A 21,808-nucleotide genomic window follows, 5' to 3' on the forward strand; every position below is an offset into this window, starting at 1 on the left:
CGCCCAGTATACCGGATTCCAGTAAGTACTATACCTTAATCAGCTAGCAACCTTCTTAGGGTTCCCGCTATTTTGCGCTTTAAATACCATTCAGAGGACACAAAGGGTGACATTAACTCCTTCAGCTCCAGGTTGGAGTAGGCTACCAACATAAAACTTTCCCATCTTTTGAAAAAGACCTCGATACGTTTTCCTCTAAGGGAGTTCGCCTCTATTCTCTCCATGTCAAAGCATTTTTTGACATGCTGAAGCACGTCATTCATTGTAGGCAATTGTGGTCGGAGCCAGCTGTTTAATATACATCGCTTAGCTGCTAAGACAATAATGTGAATAATTGGCTGCACGTGCCTATTTTCCGGGAGGGCATGAAACAGAATGAACTCAGGAATGATAGGTATATTTACTTCCAAGTAATTTTGCTGTTTCATGGATTCCCAGAATCTCACTGACTTGGGGCAAGACCAGATTCCGTGTACCATATCTGATCCATCTAAGTGACATTTTGGGCAGCACGTCAGTCTGTCCTGCTTTTGAGACTGAGAGGAGAAGCGAAAGCCGTAGATTGCCTTGTGCATTAATCGGTACTGTGTTTCCCTCCAACCCTCGTTAAAAACTACCTTTCTAATTTTTTCCCATCCTTGTAGTATTTTTTTCTGTGCCTCTATGTCTGGGAAAACGTTATTCCAGGATGAGAAGAGAGTCTCCTCAAGAGGTTTTTGCTTGGTTTCACTGATCCCTTGGTACAGCTCTGATAATCATTTTTTTGTTGTTCCCTGCCCTATAACGCGATCAAAGTCACTCATAGAGAACACCGCTCTGGGGTCTTGTATTCTAGTGTATAAAAAGCTCTTTACTTGAAGAAAAGCAAAAATATGCTGAGGGCCTCTCAAGGGAAGCCTCTCACTCAGCTCAGCATATGTATAAAAACGCTGATTTTGTGTATGCCATAAGTCTGAAACCTTCATGATGCCCGTATCTCTCCAGGCCTTAGAGTGTTTAAGTTGGGTACCCGCTGGAAATTCCGGATGACCCCATAGCGGCATATATTTGGAGAGGGAAAAGGGCAATTTAAAAATTTTGCGGATTTCCTTCCAAGTGGCAATAGTGTCTCTTATTAGTAGACTCGATCTTATTAAAGCGGGTTGGGATGAGTATTTGGTGTGTAATAGGGCCTTTAGGCTCCAAGGATGTACAAGCTGGGATTCCAACGACCCATTGGTATAAAAATTGGTATTAAGCCCCCATCCTTTGAACCCACATTCAGCCTATCAGAGGGTTAAAAAATATACACTCACCGCATCCATTTGATCATGGAGAGGCTGTCATGGCCATCTTGATTGAAAAAAAAGTTTCCTTCAGGTGACAGTATATATTTAAATTTTTTTCTGCCATTTCAGAAAAAAATTATTTGTTACCACAAAGCACCAAGAAATTTGGATTCATTAGCTTCGATTTGCTCAACCCTATTTACAACAGTAATTTGCGCCCCCACACAAAGCTGTTTCTCATAGTGAACACACTCGTCTGAAACTGGACTTAAAGAGGACCTGTCACAAAAAAATTAAATGCAATCTGAAAGCTCCATGATACAGAGCAGGAGTCGCTGAGCAGACTGATCTATATTTTTGTGGGAAAATATTCAGCAAAACTTGTAATTTTTCCATTTCCATCTGCAGCCCTGTGAAGCGCCATCGGTACAGGGACGAGGGGTTACCAGTGCAGGCCCGTCGCTAACAGACAGGCAAAACAAGCAATTGCTTGGGGCCCCGAGCTGGCCCGGGGCCCCAAGCAGAGCCAGTGCTTGTTTTGCTTCCTTTAAGGCTGCAGCCGCCTGAGCGCTCTATAGAGAGCCTCTGTAGGCTTGCCACCCGTCCGGGATTCACCCGGACAGTCCGGGTTTTTAATCCTGTGCGGCACAGGCCCGGGCACAACGATCTCTTACTCTAGTCTCCTGACTTCTGTAGCAGGCAGCCAATGAGCAGCAGTGCTGCTGGTGACGTCTAATCCTGCTGCCAGCCCTGCGGTCCGGCACACAGCAGCCTGAAGACATCATAAGAAGACTCCTCCTCCCAGCTGCTCCTGATCAGAGGAGCCGACATTGCAGTTAGAACTGCTGGTCACTGCCCCCCTTCCCCATGGCTAGCTGGTGCCCTGTTAACCCTTACCCTCTTATTTACACAGCTGCTGGTGTGTAAACAGCCAGAGCTGGAGTAAATGATGCAGCTATGTAGTCTGGACCGAGGTCGGAGGGGGAGGGTTGTCAGGAGAGGCAGAGTTACTAGCTGCAGGACTGCCCTTCCACTGCATGATGGAGCCCCAGGAATCCTGCATGAAATTGAGTGCATATGTGATTTGTAGTATGTGCCTGCATGTAATAACATGTGTGATGTGTACTATGTGCCTGTATGTAATAACATGTGTGATGTGTACTATGTGCCTGTATGTAATAACATGTGTGATGTGTACTATGTGCCTGTATGTAATAACATGTGTGATGTGTACTATGTGTCTGCATGTAATAACATGTGTGATGTGTACTATGTGCCTGTATGTAATAACATGTGTGATGTGTACTATGTGTCTGCATGTAATAACATGTGTGATGTGGACTATGTGTCTGCATGTAATAACATGTGTGATGTGGACTATGTGCCTGGATGTAATAACATGTGTGATGTGCAGTATGCGCATGTAAGTATTTTCTTTTTTTCTTTTTTTTATTCCTGGAGAATCCCTATTAAACACCATGGCAGGATGAATGTTCCTAGTTTTATTTTAGTTGCAGCCTATGGGGAGTATCCCCAACGTCTGGTAACTTGTAGGCCATAGTGATGTCCAGTACAGCCTGGACCCGGATTCTGTGCTTAGCATCTGAAGAATTGCACACCATGGATGTTCCTGGTATCATTATACTGAGAGTTTTTTCTATCCTCCACCTAGTAAGATTGTTACCATTTTCCAGTTTATTAAATCTCTGTTATGCCATAATAGAGCTTGCCCGGCTCACTTCAGCCTTGGAGGCCTGCTCTTGGAAGATAGTGACTTCAGAAATCTCCAGCAGCAGATTCTCAGATCCTGTGAGGCAGTGAGGGGCACCTATCTGGGCATAACTACTGTGAGGGGCACATATCTGGGCATAACTACTGTGAGGGGCACATATCTGGGCATAACTACTGTGAGAGGGCACATATCTGGGCATAACTACTGTGAGGGGAATATATTTGGGCATAACTACTTTGAGGGGGCACATATCTGGGCATAACGACTGTGAGAGGGCACATATCTGGGCATAACTACTGTGAGGGGAATATTTTTGGCCATAACTACTTTGAGGGGGCACATATCTGGGCATAACTACAGCAAGGGGGCACATATCTGGCCATAACTACAGTGAGGGGGCACATAGCTGGATATAACTACTGTTCAGGGGCACATATCTGGATATAACTACTGTTCAGGGGCACATATCTGGATATAACTACTGTTCAGGGGCACATATCTGGCTATAACTACTGTGAGCAGACACATATATGGAATAACTACTGTGCGGGGGCACATATCTGGGCATAACCACAGTAAGGGGGCACATATCTGGGCATAAATACTGTGAGGCAGCACATATCTGGGCATAACTACAGCAAGGGGGCACATATCTGGGTATAACTACAGCGAGGAGGCACATATCTGGGCATAACTACAGCGACTGTTATGCCCATAACTACAACTACAGGGGCACAAAAGTAGGCATAACTTCTGTGACAGAAACAAAGGTGGGTATAACTGCTGTGAGGGGCCACAAGGAGGACATAACTATTTTGAAGGGATCACAAGGTGGGCATTGTCCTAGGGAAAATGTCCTAGATTACCCTGCTATACATTGGCATGGCTCAGTCTTACAGGACCAGCACAGCGCCCCCTGCTGGTGATTCCACAGGGGCAGTCACCATCCCTTCCTTATGTGATTATAATTTTTTTCTCTATCACCACAGGAACCTTGTTCTGGATCCAGCGGACATCACGCCGACGCCAGCAACACCCTGAATAAGGTAGGACCAGATTTTATTAGGACTGGGTCTGGGTGAGTGTAGCCATGCATTGGGCTTAGGGCTCTTTAACACGAGCGGATCCTGTGCAGGTAACCCGCTGTGTGAAAGAGACAGCGGAAAACGGAGCATTAACATGATTGATAATGCTTCGTTCCTCTCTGTTATCTTTTTACTACAAAATCACTGTGGCAACTTTATTTCACTGTGATTTTGTATTGGATTTTGTATTGGATTGTATGGTACAGTGGTGTTTTTTACAAATGTTCATTTGTTGAAAATGTTTAAATTTCATGCACATTAAATGCAACAGCGGTATTTGCACTGTAAACCTCCTTTTTTATTTATATAAAGTGTGGGTGAACTTAAACTGTATGGCTATACTGTGGTTCCTGTAGGTTTTGCGTGCGTAAGGTGGGGCCCCCAAATTCCTTCAAACGGCCCTGTACCAGTGACTGACCGCTATCTCTCCATGCACACTTATACACAGTCACTGATAACCCCTCCTCCCTGTGCCAATGCTGTTCACAGAAGGTAGAAAAAGAAGAGATATAAATGTATAAATTACAGGTTTTACTGAATCTTTTCCAACAAAAATTTATATCAATCTGCTCGGCTTCTCCTACTCTATATATAGTGCTGTCAGATTGCTTTGCGTTTTTTGGTGACAGGTCCTCTTTAAGGTCAGGACTCTTAAGGGCATTGTTCTGGAAAAGATAATGATAACATCCTCAGGATAAGGCCTCATGCACACGACCGTTGTGTGCATCCGTGGCCGTTGTGCCATTTTCCGTTTTTTTTCACGGACCCATTGACTTTCAATGGGTCCGTGGAAAAATCGGAAAATGCACCGTTTGGCAGCCGCATCCGTGAGCCGTGTTTCCTGGCCGTGAAAAAAATATGACCTGTCCTATTTTTTTCACGGCCAACGGTTCACGGGCCCATTCAAGTCAATGGGTCCGTGAAAGAACACGGATGCACACAAGATTGGCATCCGTGTCCGTGATCCGTGGCCGTAGGTTTTAGTTTCATACAGACGGATCCGAAGATCCGTCTGCATAAAAGCTTTTTCTGATCTAAGTTTTCACTTCGTGAAAACTCATTTCCGACAGTATATTCTAACACAGAAGCGTTCCCATGGTGATGGGGACGCTTCTAGTTAGAATACACTGCAAACTTTGTACAAGACTGCCCCCTGCTGCCTGGCAGCACCCGATCTCTTACAGGGGGATATGATAGTACAATTAACCCCATCATATCCCCCTGTAAGAGATCAGGGCTGCCAGGCAGCAGGGGGCAGACCCCCCCCCCCCTCCCCAGTTTGAATATCATTGTGCGGCCCCCCCCCCTCCCCTGTTGTTAACTCGTTGGTGGCCAGTGTGCGCACCCCCCTCCCTCCCTCCCTCTATTGTTTTAATACATTGGGGCCAGTGTGCGCGCCCCCCCCCAACCCCCCCTCCCTCCCTCTATTGTTTTAATACATTGGGGCCAGTGTGCGCGCGCCCCCCCAACCCCCCCTCCCTCCCTCTATTGTTTTAATACATTGGGGCCAGTGTGCGCACCCCCCCAACCCCCCCCCCCCCCCCTCCCTCCCTCTATTGTAATCATCATCGGTGGCAGCGGAGTAGAAGATTTTCATACTTACCTGCTTCTTGCTGCTGCGATGTCTGTGTCCGGCCGGGAGCTCCTCCTACTGGTAAGTGACAGGTCTGTGCGGCGCATTGCTGTCACTTACCAGTAGGAGGAGCTCCCGGCCGGACGCAGACATCGCAGCAGCAAGAAGCAGGTAAGTATGAAAATCTTCTACTCCGCTGCCACCGATGATGATTACAATAGAGGGAGGAAGGGGGGGGGGGGGGGGGGGTTGGGGGGGTGCGCACACTGGCCCCAATGTATTAAAACAATAGAGAGAGGGAGGGAGGGGGGGTTGGGGGGGCGCGCGCACACTGGCCCCAATGTATTAAAACAATAGAGGGAGGGAGGGGGGGGGGGTTGGGGGGGCGCGCGCACACTGGCCCCAATGTATTAAAATAATAGAGGGGGGGTTGGGGGGCGCGCGCACACTGGCCCCAATGTATTAAAACAATAGAGGGAGGGAGGGGGGTGCGCACACTGGCCACCAACGAGTTAAAAACAGGGGGGGGGGGGTCTGCCCCCTGCTGCCTGGCAGCACCTGCCAGGCAGCAGGGGGCAGTCATGTACACAGTTTTTTTGTATATTCTAACCTGAAGCGTCTCCATCACCATGGGAACGCCTCTGTGTTAGAATATACTGTCGGAAATGAGTTTCACGATGTAGCTCATATCCGACAGTATATTCTAACATAGAGGCGTTCCCATGGTGATGGGGACGCTACAAGTTAAAATATACCATCGGATTGGAGAAAACTCCAATCCGATGGTATAACAGAACTCCAGACTTTACATTGAAAGTCAATGGGGACGGATCCGTTTGAAATGGCACCATATTGTGTCAACATCAAACGGATCCGTCCCCATTGACTTGCATTGTAATTCAGGACGGATCCGTTTGGCTCCGCACGGCCAGGCGGACACCAAAATGACTTTTTTTTTCATGTCCGTGGATCCTCCAAAAATCAAGGAAGACCCACGGACGGAAAAACGGTCACGGATCACGGACCAACGGAACCCCGTTTTGCGGACCGTGAAAAAAAACGTCCGTGTGCATGAGGCCTAAGTCATCATTAGTGTTGAGCGAAGCAAGCTTCGGATGCTTCATGCGAAGTCGCTTCGTTCAAAACTTCGGAATAATACTGTACGGAGATCTGTCTCCATACAGTTTTAGAATGTATAAGTTCCGATAAGCCGAAGTAAGTTATTTGCGAAGTCGCGAGTGACTTCGGATTCGGTTCCGAGGTGCTAGTCGGAACAGAACCCAAGTTTGGTTTCAAATTTTAAAGTGGTTTTCCACTTTAAAAATCAACAACTGAAGTTATTTAACGAAGATACGCTCAACTTTGCCAATAGCTTACTTCAGCTCATCGGGGCCCATACATTCTAATACTGTATGGAGACGGATCTCCGTACAGTATTATTCCAAAGTTTTGAACAAAGCGAATTCGGATGAATCATCTGAAGCTCACTTCGCTCAACACTAGTCATCATTATCACATTAGCGAGATCCAAGTCCCAGCACCCCTGCCAATCAGCTGTTTCAGGGAGCTTCTGCCTTCACCAGAGCCCTGGTGAGCGATGCTGGCTACCAGCAGCTTTCAAAGGACAGCGTCATACATCGTATAGTGGCTGTGCTTGGTATTGCAGCTTAGCCCCAATGACTGGGGCTGAGCTGCAACTAGGCCATGTGAACGATGTACAGTGATGTCACATGGCCTAGGAACAGGCTGCGGCACTCAAGACCTCCTCTAAGAGCTGGTCGGTGGGGGTACCAGAGGATAAGTCATAAATATATTTTGCTGCATAACCCTTTTAAGTAATTACAAAAGGTTTTGTTAATTTTCTTTTAACTGTATATTAAGATAAACTGTAGTACAGTATTGGAATCTAGCAATGCAGACTGGCTATGGATATGTTCTGTATGTTATGTATAGGAAGAGCAAGGTGCTGGTCACATGTCCCATCGCTAATCTCTTTAAACTCTTTTACATGGCTCAGAACAAGTTGATGTTATTAGATTACTGGTAATCCTTTGTGTGCTTTACTGGTCCGAACAACACTCTGTCAGTAAGCTACTAACAGTCCATCTGAAACCATCTTATGTCTCACAACACTGGAACTAAGACATCTAGCACCCCAGAAAAAGACGTGGCAAAAAGCCACACTGGGGAAAGAAGCAAAAGTGGAGAAGAGGCCAGTGGCAAAAAAGACGCAAAAGCCGGTCATCACGAAGGAGACCAAAAGACTGTAACAGGGGGAGGTCATCAGAGGAAGAGCCCACACCATGGCCACGATGATAGACACAATACAAATGGTAAAGGTCACCACCACAAAGGCAAGAGAGTAAGCGACGCACAGAGCATCACAACTAAGACATATTCTCCATTCCTGAATTCACTTTTCAGCAAGGTAGGTGAACTGAGTGTCTTCATGTACAGTACTGGAATAAGATGTCCAGTATTTAATAGGGCCTTTAATGATAGCGACAGATGGCCACTGAGACCGCTGATGGGACAAAGTATTACAGGATGTGCAATGTATGTCATATATGTATCATCTGTCTGTTGCTGACATTCCCTTCATGTCTCATAATGGGTTGTATGATCGTTACTGATGGTCTAACCTTAGGATAGGCCACTACAAGGTTACCGGAACTGTGTAGTTCTGGCACCAACTTCAGGTGATAAAAGTACACCTGAACATGTAATTGGCGGGGATGTAGGACCCCGCAAATCAGCTAGTGATGGCTTATCCTAAGGGTAGGCCTTGACTTAGTAAAGGCTGGACAGCCCCTTTAACAATTATCATCATCTATAGGACTCATTAAGATGGTGTTTATATACAAATATTTGGCCTTAATCAGTTCTGTACTAATATACGCAAACTCAGCATAATAAGATCCTACTGTTCCCCACAATAAGGTTGTCTGAAATTACCATGTACACACCATAGAGGTATCTCTGGTCTCCAGGACTCCTCTCAATATCTGGCACCACAATCTAAGGATAGACATTGGTGACCGCCACTAAACATTATAACACTATTGGTTCCACTCAGCTTTCTTCAGAGAGAGCATGGTCAGGCTATAATAGTCATTTACCATGGGGCTAACTCAAAACATGGCATTTTCCTAGTGCCACCACCACATCTTTCTGTCAATAAGCCACCAGTGTCTATGGTGAGACAACTCACAAAATCAAGCAGTCTTTTACTATTTTCATTTTATCTAAGGATCTTTTTTGTAAGGCTCACGTTGCTTATTGGTGGCCATAACAGCATGTAGCGAGTTAAAAAAAAGACAGAAACTTGACAGACCCATGCTTCGGTAATGATGGCCCTACCATAACGCAAGTGTGAGCCTAAAACCTTCAATGTCACATTTCTATTTAGGTGCGATTTATTGCTTCTCTGATTTGAAGGCTAATTGGTTCTTCAATGGTCATATATGTGCCACTATTAACTTTTGTTTCTCCAGATTTATTTCTGTGTTCCTCCAGTCCATGAAGAATAAATCAACCCTCCTTAGTTTAGGCATAAAAAGGGTTTGCATGACATGATTTTTCCAGGAACAGTGCCCCTGTAGTCCATAGATCGTGTGTGATATTGCAGCTTTGACATGCTATAAAGAGACAATGAGGTGCCCTCATGAGCGAGATTTCAACCAATGTGCTGTATCTAATGCTAGAATATGTAACATGCTATACTCAAGCAGTCTCTAATGGTCTCCATTATTTCTACCATGTAGGAGAGGGATTTGGCCCCGGAAGAGATGGATGGTGAGTCTGTGCTTGAGAAGCTTAGGAGTAACTTGTTATGTAACCCCGGAGTGTCCTCTTGTGATTCTCTGTATTTGCTTAATACTGTGATGCTTGATAAGTAGGAAATCAGAGGTCAAGACATTATATTTTGAAATTACATTAAAAAAAATTACATTAAAGATTTTTTAATCTTTGCTTCTGCTTTGATTTATGAAATTGGAAACAAGTAAATGTCTTTTACAAGGGTTTAAATAAGCCCTTTCAGGTTCAGTAACTTTACAGGAATTGTCCGGGATTACAAAAAAGCTCAGCTTTTTTTTTAGAAACAATGCGCCTTTTCTTCATAGGCTGTCCATGGTTTTGCGACTCATACTCGTTTAAAGGGAACCTGTCACCATGAAAATGCAATGTAAGCTGCAGGCAGCCTGTTATAGAGCAGGATAAGCTGAGCAGATTACTATATAGTTTTATGGGAAAAGATTCTGTAAAACTTCTGCCTTCAGGTCAGTTTAACATGAGAGGTTCCCTTTAAGTGGATTCTGGACAAGCCCTTTAAACTCACACAAAACACTTATTTTGGATATGTTCTTCAGAGTATGGGCCTACTCTATTCTGGCACTTTACACTGAGTAAGGCCTCATGCACACGACCGTTCCTTTTTTTGCTGTCCGCAAACTGCGGATCCGCAAAAAACAGAAGCCGCCTGTGTGCCTTCCGCAATTTGCAGAAAGGAACCCATTGTAGAAATGCCTATTCTTGTCTGCAAAACGGACAAGAATAGGACATGCTATTTTTTTTTGCGGGGCGACGGAAGGGAGCAATGGATACGGACAGCACACGGAGTGCTGTACGCATCTTTTGCGGCCCCATTGAAGTGAATGAGTCCACACCCGAGCCGCAAAAAATGCAGCTCAGATGCGGACCACAACAACCGTCGTGTGCATGAGGCCTTATAGTTACATTGCGGGTATGAATAGAGCCAAACAAGTTAGTTTATACCATGGTATCTAATTCTGATACTTTAACAATTACCTTTGAGAACACCACCAAACAGCAAAATGAAGATTACTCCTTGTCCCATTTACTTCCTTGTGCTGTTCAGGGGACGCCCTGAGATCAACTGCTCAATGGTGAAGCATTAATGGCCTATCCAACAAAGGGGTTGTGCAAAGTATTAACTTCATCCCTTATCGACATACTGTAGTAGTGTATAGCTAACTAATCGGTAGGGGTCTGATTGCTGTAGTCCCATAGTGAATGAATGAAGCAGCATAGCGCATGCTTCATCAGGACGAGGACATGGGACTCCCATACTGAGGATCAGTGAGGTCAGACCCTAGCAATCAGTTAGTTATTACCAGGGGTGCACCTAGCCTTTCTGCTGCCTGAGGTGAAAACTAAGACAGCGCCCCCCCATGCCAATTTCTTAACCTAACCCCTTTGCCACAATGAAAGCACTCATTGCCCATGGCCCTTCTGCTGCCCCCCCCCACTTGCCCCTCCCTGGTGCTTCCTGAGGCGATCGCCTCACTTGGCCTCATTGGTGGTGCACCCCTGGTTATTAATTATCCTGTTCTCACACTGGCCACTAGGCACATGGAGGTCATAGAGAAGGGATGACCTGTTTGCGAACCACTCTAATAAGTGGAGCAGACAGATACTAAGAGTGACTTCCTCTGTGCCAGACCTATTCTATCCTATTTGAGTATGGACAGTGGGGGCTTTGCCTTGGTGAAGCTGACCAGCAGTGGTTCCAAAAGTTGTCTTCATATATCTTGAATTTAATTAATGAATTTTACTTTATCTCCTCTGTTCTGATACTTGAATGCCTCTTTACAGAATTACATGATGCCTTTTTGGAGTTTGACGCTGATCAAGATGGATTCATTGGGTACAAAGAACTGGGCGAGTGCATGAGGACGATGGGATATATGCCAACCGAAATGGAATTGATTGAGATCTCCCAGCATATAAAAATGAGGAGTAAGTGATCTACTTTCCATTTCACGTTTTGCTACTTTGAGGGCAGTAGAGGGGACACTGTAGTCAGGAGCCTGCACTTACCTGTGAGCAATACTTGTCCCTTTTCTAAAGAACTCACCAACTATATGGTAAGAGTTTGTAAAGATGTTTAAAGGAACACTCTATGTATAGTGCAGGGCCTGTGTCATGCTCATCCCTTAGGAACTGCACTGGGCATAACATAGTGTATCAGGATTACATTGACATCTCCTTTAACCCTTTTTGCCCAGAAGGTTTTTTTTGCATTTTCAATTTTCACTCTCTGCATTCCCAGAGCCATAACCTTTTTATTTTTCCATTCACATAATGACACCATTTATTGTTGCATATAATGTAGTGGGAAGCTGAAGAAAAATTCTTCATTTTTACAGCGTTCCCTATGTGTTATATCTATTTTTGTGTTTATTTTTTATTCTGGAGAAGGGGGTGGTTTGAAGTTTTATTTTTAATTATTGTTATTTTATACTCCCCCCCCCCCACCTTTTTTTTAGGTCCCCAAGGACCAAATAATAAGGAATCATCAAATTTCCATTTCTATTTAGTATATGTCAATGCAGTGCTGCCGACCTGCATTGGAATACACCAGTAATAGGCCTGGAAGCCGTGTACAGGCTTAGACCTATTACTACTAAGGGGAATGCGCGCTCCTGGGTTTCTTAGCTCTCAGATGCCATGGTCACATTTAACCATGGCATCTGAGGGGTTAAATGTCTACGATCTGAGTTATCGCCAATCATAGACATTAGCCCCGGGTCTCTACCATTTAAAACAGCAGAAACCCGCCATCTGTGGTGCCTGCTGTGCTTACAAATGGGTGTAATCTTTAAAGACTTGACTCAGCCATAAATTTACAGTGAGTGGTTAAGAAGGGGTTAAGGTTGTCTGGTTTATAAAACACCATAACAAGGAAGACATATATCAGTTAGACAAAACAGGGAGTTTCTATGAAGAGCATGTCACTCAGTGGAAGACCTATCATATCTCTATGTAACAAGGGCAATCCACTGATTGCTGGGGATCCAAGCAGTGGGAAAAACTGGGGTCAACTTATTTTATGGAGGACTCTTCTAACAAAAGATAATTGTAAAAAGTAGACCAACTTCTATATGGATTATAAAATTGCCTTTTTTTGTCTACCACATATACATAATTTTTATTATGACTCATAATGTACATGTTATCCTACCTGTGCCCCCAAATGTACATAAGGGGTTTCAGATGGAGGATGAAGACCAAATATATTTGTGAAATTAACTTTTTATTTTCAAGAAACAGAGGCACTCTTGCCCCATGAGCAGTGTGCGGTATTGCAGCTCAACCCCATTCACTTTAACAGAGACAGGGCGGTGTTTTTTTTTTTTTTTTTTATCTATTCCTGGATAACCCATTAATGATTGACAAGTCACATGTGCAGCAACCTGCAAGAGAAAAAGTGAAGTCCCTGATAAATTAGCAATTACTGTAGATTAAAAGCTTTAGCAGTAGGCTTACTGGAATCCACAGATTTAGGTGTTCACTGGGGACAAGTACAAATAATCTTATTCCTTGGGATAGACCTCTGGGCAACACGTACGGTCAGTCACTTATGACACTTATCTTCCCTCTCAGGTATAGTGTAGGTATAGTGGCTTATTGTGTTTATGATCAGTTCCTTACAAAAAGTATTCAAGTATTAAAAAAGACTGATTTCTCTCTATATAATTTTTTTATTACAAACAAGTAAATCTGCAAACTCACAACTGAAAAATGCTCCCTGCATAAGTATTCAACCCTTCAGACCAGTACTTTGCACAGTGACACAGATTCTAGATTGGACTGAGATCTGGACTTTGACTCGGTCATTCACGTTATCGCTCTTCCTCTGTTGCTTTGACCTTATGTTTGGGATCATTGTCCTGCTGAAATGTGAACTTTTTGCCAGGAGTTTTATAGCAGACTGATATGGTGGTTGTCTGGTGCAGCTTCACTCTTGCCTCAGCCAGATATAGGGGTTATTCCATGATTAATGTAAAGAATGAAAATCAAACATCACACAGTACATGACAACGTCTTTCTAAGGGCCCATTCAGACGGCTGTATGAACGGGTCCCACACCCATTCCACAATTTTGAGTAACGGGTGTGGACCCATTCATTTCAATGGAGATATCCGCATCTGTGGTTCCGTTCCGCGGCTCCACGGAAAAGATAGAGCATGTCCTATTCTTGTCTGCTAGAATAGGCAATTTCTTTTATGGTTGCAGCCATGTGCGGAACGCATGTTTTGGATACGCAAAACACTATTTCCATCTGAATGAGGACTAAGAAAGCTAGAACCAGCCATGTACCTCACATGGATCCAGAGACCTCTCCATTCAGTGTTCCTATTGCTCTGCTAGATTTATTTTAATCTGCCAGGTCAGGAGGCATGTCCTTTCTCAGGAGTTGTGTTCTATCTGCTGCAGCTGGCGGCAGAGAAATTAGAGAAAAGAGCAAACAGCAAGTGGCACTATACAGGTATGATTTAATTGAATAACTTACTGGCTATACTACATTTTCAGTTACAGGTGTTGGTTTGAAAACGGTAGAATATCTTTTGTGGGACAACCCCTTTAAATGTTGTCTGCCAATATGAAATTGTGTGCTGGATGGAGCTGCTAACTGCAGCACTGCTCCCCCTGAAGTGGGATATCCATCCACGGCAGAATAGATGGAGCTGTGTCTTTCTGACGCCGACTTTCCGCTGCTCAAGAACAGCTGATCGACAGGGGGAGGCAGTTATTAGACCCCTGCTGAAATGATATTGATGGCCTACCCTATAGATAGATCTATATTAAAATCTTGGACAACCCCTTTAAAACCTAAAAGGGTTTTCCAAGATTTTTATAGAGGCTGTCCTTGGTATCGCGCTCAGCCCCATTCACTAGAATGGGGCTGAGCTACACTTAGGCCACATGACACATGAAACATGAATGTGTTGTCACTCAGCCTAGGAAAAGCAGAGTGAGCGCCACTGCCTTTTCAAACAGCTGATCGGCAGGGGGGGGGGGGTCAAAGGTGTCAGACCCCCACCGATCAGATACGGATGACCTATCCGGAATCCCAGAAAACCCCTTTAAGAGCTGTAGTGGAGTAGAAATTAGACTGTTTCTATAAATAAATCAGGCACAAAATAAGGAGCACCTACATAAATAGGTCAGAAAATAGGCTCAAAAGTTAGAAAACTTCTGAATTAATCAAAAAAAATCTAAAATAGGCGAACAAGGCACTAATACCACCAAAACAGGTACATTTTCAGGAGTAAATGAGACAAAAAAGAATTAAGACTGTCTAAAACAGCATTTTCCGCCTAAAAACAGGCTCAGACACTATAGTAAAGGTGGAAAACTCACCCTCCTTTATCATTTTGGATGGACCCAACTCCCATCGGCTACAGTGGTATTTTTCCTCGAACTTTATCAGCTACACCTCTTCTGCCACCCTCATATACATCAAATTCCCACTTTCATAGTACAGCCCTGGACTAACATTTCAATACACAATATAAATATGGTGGGGGTAAAAAAAAGGAAAGCAACCTCCACGTGACATCTGTACTGCTTTTATCAATATAACTTTCTAATGTTTTTCATTGCTCTGCATAGTGGGCGGTCGTGTGGACTTCGAAGACTTTGTGGAATTGATTGGACCAAAGATGCTGGCAGAAACCGAAAACATGGTGGGAGTACGAGAGCTGAAGATTGCATTTAGAGAAGTGAGAATATTTTACCGAAATTGAAGCACGTAAAAAAAAAAAATTAATTCCCTATTTAGGGCAGTGTGCAGAGTACAAAACCTCATTCACACGTCAGTGATTTCCATCAGTGATTGTGAGCCAAAACCAGGATTGGAGCCTCCATAGACATAAGGTTTAAGGGAAAGAGTGGCACCTGTTCTGTGTTTAGAGCTGCACCTGGTTTTGGCTCACAATCACTGATGGAAATCACTGACTAAACACTGATGTGTGAATGAGGCTTAAGTGTTTACTCTCCCACAGCATCCAGGAGTCTAGGGAACTTACCTTCTGCCCTAGTATATTCATCGGTGGCATTATGGCTAGGGATGAGCGAATCGCATAAAACTTTGCTCTAATATTGTACGGAGCTCCGTACAGTATTAGAATGTATTGGCTCCGATGAGCCGAAGATATTTCTTCGCAAAGTCTAGCGAGACTTTGTGCAATAACTTCATCAATTAATTTGTACTGTAAAAAAACATTTCCCAAACTCTGGTTAGGTTCTGTACAGCATTAGGCTCCATTCACACGTCCGCAATTCTGTTCCACATTTTGCAGAAAGGAATTGCAGACCCATTCATTTCTATGGGGCCACACTATGTGCTGTTCGGCTCCAGAATTGCAGATCTGCACTTCCGTTCCCTGCAATTGTGGACAAGATTAGGCATTTTCTATTAAGTGCCGGTGATGTGCGGACCACAAAATGCAGAAAGCACATTGCCGATGTTTGCGTTTTGCTGATCCGCAAAACACTTATGGACGCGTGAATGGACCCTTAGAACGAAGTTTTATGCAAATCAATTTTGGATGTTTCATCCGAAGTCGATTCGCTCATCCCTAATTATGGCCACAGATGGAGTTTACATCTCTAGTCTCCCTGCAGTTGAGCCATTTGATATAGTGGCTATGGCTCTCAAATGAGAGACTGGTAATGACAGCACTGAAGGTATACCCAACTACACATTACCATCAGAAGCCTCCCATAGGAGGTTTATACCCTCATTTTATGGTAGTTGTTGGTAAGTAAGTTGTATAAGTTGTTGGAGGAGCTTCTCATAAACATGGCTGCTTGTAACCACTGGCTGTGCCTGGTTCTGGTATTGCAGCAACATCTAATTTAAGTGTACCTACAATACCAGACACAGCCCAAGGATGAAAGTGGCGCTGTTTCTGGCAGGAAGCAGCCATATTTTTATAATCTCATCCACTTTATTTCACCATCCTTCTTTGAACTTTTTCCTCATTTTGTCTGCCAGTTTGATGTCAATGGAGATGGCCATATTAGTGGCTTAGAGTTGCAAGATGCTGCTCAGAGTTTCTTAGGAGAATCGCTGAATCCAAGTGATATCCAGGAAATTATTCATGATGTAGATCTGAACGGCGATGGAAGAGTTGACTTTGATGGTGAGTATCCTGTATCTTACAAACATCTGGTCATAGATGCTAGAGGACAACCTGTGTCTAGTATCTCCCATCAAACATTTAAAAGTGATGGCGGGAAGTGTGGCTGGTATATTTGCTGCAACATTTCTAGGAATTGGAATAAAGCTGAAGACTTTATCGGATGTGCAGGATTTATTTATCTTTGTTGCATAAATAGACTTTGTGAGTTGGCAACATATCCCAGGACCTCAGCATATTGCAAAGTGCACTGGAAGCAGAGGAACGTTACGTTAGCTCACAGGAACGCTATTCAAGTTTGTCAAGAGGTCTGTGACTTGAGAGCATTTACACGACCATATATGTGTTGCGGTCCGCAAAAAACTACAGACGTCGTCTTTGTTGAACCAGTTGTTTTTTTGTGTGGACCCATTGTAAGGGCTAATGCATGTGGCCATTGCCTGGCCATGCCCGTATTGAGGCCCACAAACAGCGGGTCTGCAATATGCAGGCATCGGCTGTGTGCACCCTGCATCATTACATGTGGAACGGAAGCAAGGTTTCTCTCCATGCCTCCATGACCGCAAATTTCGGTCCCCAACGACTGTGCATGCTGCAAAACGGACAAGAATAGGACATGTTCTATCCTTTTTACAAAGCTGTGGAACAGACAGCACAGAGTGTGATGCCCGCATTTTTTTTTGCAGCCCCATTGAAATGAATCCGATGCGGAGCAAAAATATGTTCGTGTGAATGGGGTCCTAGTCAAATGAACTAGAATAGATGTTATAGACATGCTTGGTCACCTCTCCATTCAGGCTCTGACTGGATGTGGTGACAACTTCACAAGGTGGATTAAGGTGGGGTCCTTGAGATGGGACAACTACCTATCAAACATTTATGACACATACTGATGTGTTACCTTTAGTGGGAAAGCCTACATCGTCCCTGGAGGGATTCTCTTCTGCACAGTACCTGGGGATCGTAGGTGTATACATATTCCACACATGGGGGCCTTCTGCTGTGTGGCAAGAGTAAATGAGGATGTGATATACAGACGTATGTCACATCAAAAAAAGATTGGGTGCTAAATACTGGAACCCCAACGGATCCCATATGAAGTGAGAGGATCTGCTGGGATCCAAGAACAAATGGCCTGACAAAAGATAATGAGCACTTATAATCGCTTGGAGCTGAATGATCATTTCTTGGAAAGGTTCACTAACTTAGCAGACCAGTGTAAGTAATGAATCGAGCAGGCCGAACATGTGTAAGAAAACAACTGTATATTCAGAAACACAGATCTCATTTGTTTCATTTTTTATTAAAAACATTTAAAAGAAGTCACACGTATGACATTTAGTAATCAAGATTCATGGCTCCTGCAAACCACACAGGTACAGTAGTATGTATCTATAGTGCAGTCTGGGGACCAAGGCACAGTGTTAGTAGATGTGGGTGATTCCATCATATCTCCTTAAAGGGAACCCATCACATTGAACATGGTGTCTGACCTGAAGGCAGCATGTTATAGAGCAGGAGGAGCTGAGCAGATTGATATATAGTTTTGTAGGAAAAGATTTATTAGATTTTGCCTTTTATGCATTTAACTTCCTGCTCATTCTGGGCTTTGAAGTCAAGGAGGCGGTCCTATCAGTGATTGACAGCCTTCAAGAGACAGTTGTCACACATAGGTCCGCCTACTTGACTTCAAAGCCCAGAATAAGCAGGAATTTAAATGTATAAAATGATAAATTACACTAAATCTTTTCGACAAAACTATATGCTCAGCTTCTCCTGGTCTATAATATTCTGTCTGCACCTTACATTGCGTTTTCAGGATGACAGGTTCCCTTTAAATGTACCAGCGAAATCCAGAGTGAGGTTTCAAGGGCTTGTCCAGGATTAGAAGGAAAAAAAAAAAAAAAAAAAAAAAAAAAAAAAAAAAAAAAAAAAGTGAAATTGCTCCACCCCCCCCCAAAGAAACAGTGCCCCTCTTGTCCATGGGCTGTGCCTGGTATTGCAGATCATTCCCATTTGAGCACATGGATAGGTCACGGACAGGAGTGGTACCATTTCTAAGACATTTTTGAATCCTGGAAGCCCCTTTTGATGCTGACACACATACCCTGAGAAGTGCTGAACTCGTCCAATACTGACAAGACAACGTCCGTCATTCTTTCCTGTTTTTTTTTTTTTTTTTCAGAGTTTGTCATGATGCTGTCGTCAAGATAAGTTATGAAGCTCATGGAAAAATGAAAAGCTCTGGACATTCATCTCCTGCAGTGACTGTGCATTCTGAGTACTACTATTAAAGTGCATACAAGTTTTTTGTAGTAAAATCTTTCTACGTCTTTATCAATCCATTAAACACTTACAAACAATGTAAAAATATGCATGTCATTAAATTAAAAAGCAGATTTCTGCAAATGTGTCACAGAAATATTGGCTACAGAGGTTAAGGAGATCCTCGATCCTTCCATTGTGGCATGTGATACTGAGAGAGGCAGCAGCCGTGGGCACTGCCCTCTAGTGGTCCATTCCCAATGAGTGGTCTCCATAGTGTTTTGGCATTCAGTGTGTTGAAGGTCAGAAGTTTTTGGTTGAATCACTTGTCAAAATACGGGAGGTAGAAAAACTGGAAACCATGTCGGCCCCTCACAGCACAGTATATAAATATGACGTGGTATACTGCAGACAAAGAGCAAACAACCAACATCAGTGGCCTGTCCACCCCCCCCCCCCCCCCCCCCAAAAAAAAATAAAAAATTACATATACAATTAATCCATATAACAAGCTCACTAACTGTTTAAAGACAGAACCTTACATTAGTTATCCTGTACCTTGTACCCCAGAGCTGGACGAGTCACTGTGCACATATCCCTGTTCTGACCCCATTATATCCTGTATTATGCTCAAGAGCGGGACTCACTATTCTGTGGAGGCACTGTGTACATGTTACATTACCCTGAGTTATATCCTGAATTATACCCCAGAGCTGCACTCACTATTCTGCTGGTGAAGTCCCTGTATACATGTTACATAACCCAGAATTGAGCTTGTAATGAGTGCACACATTACATTACTTATCCTACGCTAATCATGAGTTACATCTGGTATTATACCCCAGAGCTACATTCACCATTTAGCTGGTAGAGTCACTGTGTACATTTATGTACATAAATGGGATGCAGGGAAGACTGTCTCCACCTATGCATTACAGGGGGACAGCTGAGCTGTATTTGGAATATGGCAACAGATATGTTGACAAGCAACCCCTAACAACCAGGAAAATTATGAATGCAGCTCTGGAGTACAATACACATGATAACACAGATCTGTATACGATAAGACTACAAATTATGAATATGTCCTTCTATACAGTAACTTCAGTTACTCTTCACATAAATGTGGCTATTCAATGCACAAATCAGACACATGAGAAGACAGGATGTCTCTTTAACTACTTGTATACCACAGGGACCAGTAAAGAGCCTAATGCCTTACCTCCTGGAATCAGCAATAGCAGACCAGGCACAAAGAAGATGGCACTGGAGACAGCTGTGGAAAAAGAGGGAAATCTTGACTGGTCAGTCATGTAGAGAGAGTGTTAATGGCGCACAATGCACATACACTACAATAAACCTGTAAAGCCGGCGTACCTGGTGACGGGCTGACTTGTAGTCCCACGCCTACAAACACGAAAACTGGAGAGGAAAAGAAAGAGTTAGCAGCCTAGCCATAAACAGGAAGGCAAGGGACATGAAAAATAGGCAGGCTCACCCAATCCTAGAAGGAGGAGGAGAAAGGACGACAGTACAACCTTCTTATTCTTCTGTATAAGAGGATGTCTGGTCCAGCTGGAAGAGAACAATAAGACAGTACATAACTGGCAGCCAACGTGTCATGTGTGCCGGCCTATCTAAAGTTATCACAGTACACCAAGCCCCGCATTCTTATTGGTGCCATACATTTATATCAGAGCAAGGAACATACCATAAGGTGTGAGCAGTCTGGAGGTACGCACGAAATACATTAAGAGGGAGGCAAATATAAGCAAGCACCACATGTAATAGGTTAAAGTGCTATTCCAACTTGGTTAAAGCCCTTCTAAAACACAATATTCGGCTCTTACCCACTGGGTGCGTTTAGCCAATCTCCTTTTCTTTTTCTGATCACCAGGATAGCAGGATCGGCGAATTTGCACATGCACGGCAGTTCCCTAACCCGCCACACCTCTGCCCCTCCATTGCTTTCAATGTGAGAGCTCCAGGTCGTGTGCAGTAGCCCTGGAGCTTCTCGATAGGAAGAAGCAGAAGTGTGCGCAATCAGCACGATGACATGAAAGGGACAACCCCTTTAATGCAATATCGTCTAGTCTGCTACAGTAGCTGCACTAATACACTAAACCAACACTACAGCTTTTCCTGGTGTGTTTAATGACAGAGACACATAGATCAATGCCATAGGTTAGCACCTAACTACTCACACACCCAGTCGGCATACGGCATGGTTACTTCCCTGGGGGGAAGTTTTTGCTCAATGATGCAACCTAGACAGGGTGTTATACTACAGTGCTGTGGTAAATGCTTACCCTACTGGACACCCTGAACGTGCTGTCCCCAGTAAAGACACCCCCACTTCTGCTGGCTAATCCCAAATTACCAAATCAGATGCATGTATTAAAAAAAAAAAATAATAATAATAATAAATAAATAAATAAATAAATAAATGCTGCCCCCCCCCCCCCCCCGTATGAAATGTGTAAAACAAATACAAGTGCAGCGAGTCACGCCACAAGTGTTATAGATATGACATCCCGATGGTCCAGGACAGAACGTTATGTCTACATAACAGGATTCCACACAGCCCCCTGATGATCCAAAGGACTAAGTGGGAAAACGCACTGTTCTAATACATGCACCTGATATTGTATATTATTTAGGGTAAGCGAGTGGAAATGGGGGGTGCCCTCATCACAGCACCTCCGTAGTCAAAGAACAGTATGCTCAGGGTATCTGGTAGGAAAAGCATTTACCAGAGCACTGTATATATGACACCCTGTCCAGGAAACAGTGTCCCATATACTGACTGGGTGCGTGCGTGAGTAAATAGGCGCTAACCATCTCCGTCATCTAATTAACACATCTGTAAAACTGTAGTGTATAAGTGCAGATATTGCAACAGACTAGTCAGAACTGCAGTTTTGGTTTATTG

General features: G+C 43.8%; 2 protein-coding genes across 4 annotated transcripts in view; one reads left to right on the forward strand and one right to left on the reverse strand.

Annotated features, from left to right (window-relative positions):
- Positions 1 to 18,932, forward strand: LOC122942609 (calcium-binding protein 2-like). The gene is made up of 8 exons (XM_044300287.1): positions 1 to 21; positions 3,990 to 4,046; positions 7,676 to 8,086; positions 9,423 to 9,453; positions 11,275 to 11,418; positions 15,080 to 15,189; positions 16,467 to 16,614; positions 18,797 to 18,932. Exons 3-8 carry the CDS (start codon positions 7,778 to 7,780, stop codon positions 18,823 to 18,825), a joined length of 771 nt encoding a protein of 256 aa, XP_044156222.1. The 5' UTR covers positions 1 to 21; positions 3,990 to 4,046; positions 7,676 to 7,777; the 3' UTR covers positions 18,826 to 18,932.
- TMEM134 (transmembrane protein 134) overlaps positions 18,334 to 21,808 on the reverse strand; it is a 19,345-nt gene continuing 15,870 nt past the window's right edge. For all 3 annotated transcript variants that reach the window (XM_044300289.1, XM_044300288.1, XM_044300290.1), the window contains 4 exons: positions 20,375 to 20,451; positions 20,254 to 20,298; positions 20,099 to 20,152; positions 18,334 to 19,281 (listed from right to left, as the gene is read on the reverse strand). In XM_044300289.1, the coding sequence (XP_044156224.1) occupies positions 19,199 to 19,281; positions 20,099 to 20,152; positions 20,254 to 20,298; positions 20,375 to 20,451 (259 nt within the window). In that variant the 3' untranslated portion in view covers positions 18,334 to 19,198. The remainder of the gene's footprint in view (positions 19,282 to 20,098; positions 20,153 to 20,253; positions 20,299 to 20,374; positions 20,452 to 21,808) is intronic.

The sequence above is a fragment of the Bufo gargarizans genome, chromosome 6 (assembly GCF_014858855.1).
Source record: "Bufo gargarizans isolate SCDJY-AF-19 chromosome 6, ASM1485885v1, whole genome shotgun sequence".
Classification (NCBI taxonomy): domain Eukaryota; kingdom Metazoa; phylum Chordata; class Amphibia; order Anura; family Bufonidae; genus Bufo; species Bufo gargarizans.

Coding starts and splice junctions, on each gene's coding strand:
- LOC122942609 (XM_044300287.1), top strand. CDS start 7,778: ATGTCTCACAACACTGGAACTAAGACATCTAGCACCCCAGAAAAAGAC. Junction 8,087..9,422: donor TGAATTCACTTTTCAGCAAG/GTAGGTGAACTG, acceptor TCTACCATGTAG/GAGAGGGATTTGGCCCCGGA. Junction 16,615..18,796: donor TGGAAGAGTTGACTTTGATG/GTGAGTATCCTG, acceptor TTTTTTTTTCAG/AGTTTGTCATGATGCTGTCG.